Below are 6025 nucleotides of genomic sequence, written 5' to 3'. Positions count from 1 at the left end.
ATCGAGGGATGGAAGCGAGGATGAGAGAAGGGGGGCAAGCTAACGCGGAATTGTGGTCAGGATCGGATTGCGTCGGTGATACAGTAGGCAGAGTCTCACACCCAAGTAACCAAGCTACTTCTTCATGCAGCAATTTGTCTTTGTCTGGCAATCACAAAGCGGCAAAGCACAAGGTATCGCAGGATCCCTAGCTATTGCCTCGCAGCCCTCGCAGTACTTTACAGCATACAGCTTAGGGCATACAGTAGTAAAAGCTTTTCGAGGTGATCCTTGAATCCTGTTTCGGTCCCCAATGTGGGGAGAATTGAGTCGTCGAGGGAGTCTCCGTTCTTTCTGTCTCGTGAATAAGCTGAGGCAAGTTTTGGAGAGTGAGGATCGATCAGATAATATTTCCATTCTCCATATTGTATTGTAGCCACGGAGTAACCCCTCAATCAGTCTTTGCCACTGGCTTCATGGATATACCGGATTACCTGAATGCTACATGCTGTCGCCGAGAGATAATTAACGTGGAAAATATACTCCGTACTAGCATTGCCCTGAAGCAGACCAACTCATTCTAATTCATGATGGAAACTCCTTATTTTCTATATACATGAAAGGGGTTCCCTACGCAGTACAGACGATTGAAACCTTACTCATGATTCTGGAAGCTTTTGGCTTTTCGATTTCACTATTTAGCCTTTTTAGATGGAAATCTACTTGGCCTGTCTCGACTCTCCCATCAACACGGCAGCCAACAGCTACCATTTCCCTTGTTCATTCCTGACGCTAGATTCAAAGACGCATTGTGATTCGTGACATGTTCAAGTACGCAAATCTATCTGGAGCCAATCGAGGCTGTGGATTATCAAGAGACAGGAGAGCTAATGTATCATTGTGATACTAACTCTATGTTTGGGTGCCTTCAATTCGGTACCATCTGCTCCGTACATTTTACATCAGTCGCCAAAACCCTGCTGAGAGAGGTAGACAATGTAAACTATACTTGATGAATACCAGAACAGAGCAATTATGTCTACATGTCTACATCACCATGAAAGGCATAGTAACCACTTAAATCGAATGATTTTGATATTTGTAGATAGTCCAACACATTTAATCCTCGTCCATCCACTCACTTACCCACCCATCCATCCATCAATCCATAGTCCATAATCCATAATCCATAATCCATAGTCGATTCATCCCATCCCATCCCATCCATCCCATCCATCCCATCCCATCCGTATTTCTGTGATATCCACAAACAAGCAAGCATTCGAGGTCTTTGCTCTTTCGGTGCGACAAGCTACTTTTTTCTTAGTGGAGGGGAGCAATTTAGTTCTACTCCACCATCATACGCATACAAGAATAATACACCCGGATCATACAACGGTACAGTAGTTTCGTATTGAACTACAGAACCTTGAACATTCACTCATCTACAATAATGATAATAATAATAAAACAATTCCATCCATATGACGAGAATTGATTGACCATCACTTTACCGTACATCTTCTTCTCCCTCGATATATCTATCAATCAATATAAATTCGAAAATCCAGAATCCCCAGTCAGAGCGAGAGAGAGAAAGGGGACCGACATTGTGTATATGTGAGAGAGAGGGAAAGAGAGAGGTAAAGAGAGAAGTGTGTGTGTATGTGTAATGCACTGGTAAAAAGGTAAAAAGAGAAAGGAATTCTAAGAAATTCTCTTTGAACCTAAAGAAAAGAAATCGGAAGCCTTCCCTTTTTACACTTTTACCTCCTCCTAGGAACTATCTAACTATCGGTACTTCCTCCTCTTATTACACTACCAGCCGAACCACCTAATTTTACTACCAACGCACAAAACCCATAATCCACATTACAAATTTACCTTCATCGGCTTTTCACCATAACAAATCATTTCCAACATCCTATCATACTCTACCTTGGATATTTACATATACATCCTGTACCCGTATATACATATCTGGGTATAAACAGCGAAACATCCTTTCAACTTTATTGCATTACGAACCAAGGCTTTGGAATCTGGCGGCTACCAACCTGATAAGAAGAATCAAGTACAGTACATCCATCCTTGAACAATTAACTGTCATCCACCAACCCTCGGCCAAGGTTTCCAAAATTTGCGACACCAATTACATCTGACTTGTCGCTGCTCCTGGGGTCTAGACAAAAAAGAGTACAAAGTCAAGAGTACATACCTACCGAGAACAACTTCTATATTTGTTCAACCCTCGCTGTATCGTCGCAAATTCGGAGAGATTAAGTTGATCAAAAAGATCGTTCGATAAAACCAATCTACAGGGCAGAAAAAACACAAATATCCTCGAAAGAATATAACCAACCATAAGCCCATTTTTGCAGGATCATTCTAGGATTGGATTCGGTTACGGGTTCTCTGTCACATTGGGTGAGGACCGTCCGAGAAGGAGGTGTGTCGCTCCAACGAAATGCCTGGAACGGCGCAATACCTTGAGCGTGGGGGGCTCCTCCAAAGATTCCGCGACTCATCTGAGGACTGGCATACGAGTGGAGAATCACAATCAAATAATACTACATCATCAGGATCGATAGGCACACAGCACGATTTCAGATTTCCACGAAGGCCCGAGAATCTATCTACACACCCGACATCTGCGAGTCAATCAACGAACAACTACAACAATTCCGACGACCAGATAAAGAGCCCCGGCGCGAGCGCAACAGCTCAGGAAGACAAACTGGATCACCCAGCGTCAAGCCGTGCGCGCGATGATTTGCTCGGTGAGAGTTTCTTTCCAACCTGGAAAGATGGCTCCGCCGGCGAGGAGCTCGATGATACGGATGAGATGCAAAAGAAAGATCCTTTGGCAACACAGATTTGGAAGTTGTACAGTAAAACAAAGAAGACTTTGCCCAACCAGGAGCGATTGGAGAACTTGACATGGCGCATGATGGCAATGAATCTGCGAAAGCGCAAGCAGGAGGAAGATAATCGGTATGAAGCCGATGAATTTCATCCTTTGTGAAAGGCCAAGTTTAGCTAACAGTGTTTCACTAGATCATCTCAACAGAATCAAACCTCAACTGTACCAAGTGGAATTGCTCAGCTAAGGAAATCTACAGATCAGGCGACTGTAGATACTTCTGATGCTATGAATTTGGACGATTTCATATTTTCCGATAGTATATCCACGCCAGCCGGGCTCGCCACTTCGCCTTCGCCAGAACTCATGAAAAAAGAGGTCGAGAAGCCATCAAGCACTGTAGCTTCGGCGATTCCTATCAAAATGCGGAAAGAATCGGCGCCGTTGCAGTTTTCTGCCCCACAATCTGTTCCAGTTCCTCATCACGCCCCTCGAAGCAACGATGAATTTAATTATGTGCAGAGACATGTGAGGAAAACAAGTATTGATGAGCGCCGTGTAAGTTTTACCACCTCTTACGGGTTCTAAATATGATCTGCAGGTTTTAAGCGCCATCGAGGTTGAACTGACAAAACTAACAGGCCCGCAAACGACCGGCCGATTTCTCGCCTCAAGTCAACAGCATAATGATCCCCAACGACCCTGATCATGATGATCTCCCAGAGTATTCTCTAAACCAACCTCATCCACCATTTAGCAGCCACGGAGTGTCGGGAATACCATTTCAACTAGATACCTTCAACATGGACAATGACCCGATCATCACCTCAGCAGGTCCTTTTCAACAAAATTTTAACTTCTCCCCATCACATTCGCCCCTTGTTCCTCATGGACCCTTCTCTTCAATGTACAATAATGCTTCGATGCCATCTTCTTCTTTGAACTCGAACGACTACTACTCTCCTCCTGGAAGTGCCTATCCTTCTACAGTCTCTACTCCTCAACCCATCCCAGAGGGACAGGAAATGTACTTCCAACATGGGATGAACATGCGACACCAACGTCCTCACACCTTCAATCAAGGACCTTCCAGTCTCTCCAATTCCATGGCGCCTCAATACATGTACAACGGCAATGGCGGATCTATGTTTAGTGCAGTGACAACCTCCGGTCCGTCGCACAACTCCTATGCCTCTGCTGGTTTTGGTATGTCGCAACATATAGATCCAGCTCAGGTCTTCCAATCCGATCATCCTGTGAGATCTCCTGGTGTCAAAATCGGCCATGAAAATATTTTTTCATTTGGAGGGGATTCTGACAACGAGGACGAAGAAAGTCAAGCTTTTGCCGACCGAACGCTCATGCTGCAACATGATTTCGCTCAATCGCCTTTGGACGTCAACGAACATGGATATGCATGGAAGTGGAGGCTTACAATGGGATACCAGTTTGTCAGGACAATTTAACACCCAGGCAGCACGATATCCAGGCGGACCGCCAAGAAAGCAAGTTACTATTGGAGGAACAGAAATGGTATCATCACCATTGGAGTGGGATGGATCTGGAGGTTCTCTTGGGAGACATCACGGTTCAACTCAGTCCGTTTCTGATAATCGCTCAAGAACCGATAGAAGACAAAAGATCCCCCGAACCGCCTCGACACCAAATGCAGTCCTTCTCGGCCAGAACAGCATGTTCGATAACTCGGGACCATCTGGACCAAACTCGCCACCAGATGGAAACAACATGTCAGGATTCTCATCGGTAGCACCCAGTAGACCAGGATCCCCTGGTGGATCTAAACACGGTTCAACTACCAATCTTGCAGCCGCTGGTCAAGGGGACAATGGTGTACCAACTACCTGTACGAATTGTTTTACACAAACAACACCTCTTTGGAGACGAAACCCAGAAGGCCACCCACTCTGCAACGCTTGCGGTCTCTTCCTCAAACTACACGGCGTTGTGCGCCCTTTGTCTTTAAAAACAGATGTCATCAAGAAGCGAAATCGCGGTTCTGGTGCTACGCTTCCAATTGGTACTTCGGGCGGTGCTTCGACGAGAGCTTCTAAGAAGATAGGCACAATGAGCAGTGGACCCAATACTAGAAAGAATTCGATAGCTGCAGCTACAAGCATGGCCAACACAGCACCTCCAACACAAGTAACTACACCTACTAGCAGTCATGGAAGAAATGCAAATGAGAGTGCCAGTCCTCCTTCAATTGCGGGTTCATTAGGAAATGGAGGAAGCACTGCAGGCAGTACTCCAACTTCATACCATGGTTCCGCGGGATCTTCCTCAGGTACAATAGGTGTGAGTGGAGGTAAGGGTGTAGTTCCTATAGCTGCTGCTCCACTGAAAGCAACACCGGGCCCTGGTGCGGCATCTACTATGCCTCGATCAAATGCAGTACCCAAACGACAAAGGAGACACAGCAAGAGTGTCAGCGCAATTGAGAGTATGGACATTGATTCCCCCGAAACTTCGACTGGTAGCAATGAGGCAGCGAAATCTATTGGTATGGGATTGATGGGTACCTCTAATGGAGCCATGGGCAACATGAGCCTAGGAAATGGATTTGGTATGCCAGGACGACCAATGATGGGACCAGGAAGTTCTGGAATTCAAATGGGTTTGGGAGGATCACAACATGGAATGGCTATGAATGGTCAGAATGGACCTAACGGTTCAAGTGCCGGTCCTCAAGAATGGGAATGGCTAACCATGAGTCTTTGATCGAGTATTTTGGCATTCTTCTTACACCGACGCCATTTGGCGTTCTTTACTTCCTACGACATTTTCTGGGGTTGGCGGCTACAATTGATTGTTACTCGGAGCTACTTCTACTCGGCATTTTATGATACCAGCGAGAATTCGCCCTTTTACATTTTGAGTTACAAATGATACGATGATGATGCTTTTTCTTTCTTCAATGGATCGAATTAATCTAGTGCATCTTGGTCTATACCCCACATTTTGGGGGGGGGGGGGGGGGGAACATTGGGGAGGCTACATTGAAACTTGCGTTTTTCTTTTAGTTGGACTTTGTTGGCATGAAGAATTTTGATACCATGTTACCTTCTTCTTCTTCGCCTCATCTTATTTGGCGGTCTAAGGTATAACTAGGGGGAACGGGATGGGGATTTGGGCCATGCGAATTCGACCTTTGCTTCTTTTTTG

The 6025-nt window shown here is 45.5% G+C and overlaps 2 protein-coding genes across 2 annotated transcripts; one reads left to right on the top strand and one right to left on the bottom strand.

Moving 5' to 3' along the window:
• Positions 1-609: 609 nt before the first annotated feature.
• Positions 610-750, bottom strand: SS1G_05041 (predicted protein; the record flags this gene model as incomplete). The annotated part of the gene is made up of 1 exon (XM_001593564.1): positions 610-750. The coding sequence occupies one exon, from the start codon at positions 748-750 to the stop codon at positions 610-612; it is 141 nt and encodes a 46-aa protein (XP_001593614.1).
• A 1696-nt stretch (positions 751-2446) lies between these two features.
• Positions 2447-5581, top strand: SS1G_05040 (hypothetical protein; the record flags this gene model as incomplete). The annotated part of the gene is made up of 4 exons (XM_001593563.1): positions 2447-2973; positions 3037-3400; positions 3484-4048; positions 4332-5581. 4 exons carry the CDS (start codon positions 2447-2449, stop codon positions 5579-5581), a joined length of 2706 nt encoding a protein of 901 aa, XP_001593613.1.
• Positions 5582-6025: the final 444 nt, after the last annotated feature.

This window comes from Sclerotinia sclerotiorum, genomic scaffold (assembly GCF_000146945.2).
Source record: "Sclerotinia sclerotiorum 1980 UF-70 scaffold_6 genomic scaffold, whole genome shotgun sequence".
NCBI classification, from domain to species: Eukaryota; Fungi; Ascomycota; class Leotiomycetes; order Helotiales; family Sclerotiniaceae; genus Sclerotinia; species Sclerotinia sclerotiorum.
This window is presented reverse-complemented; position numbering and strand designations above follow the sequence as displayed.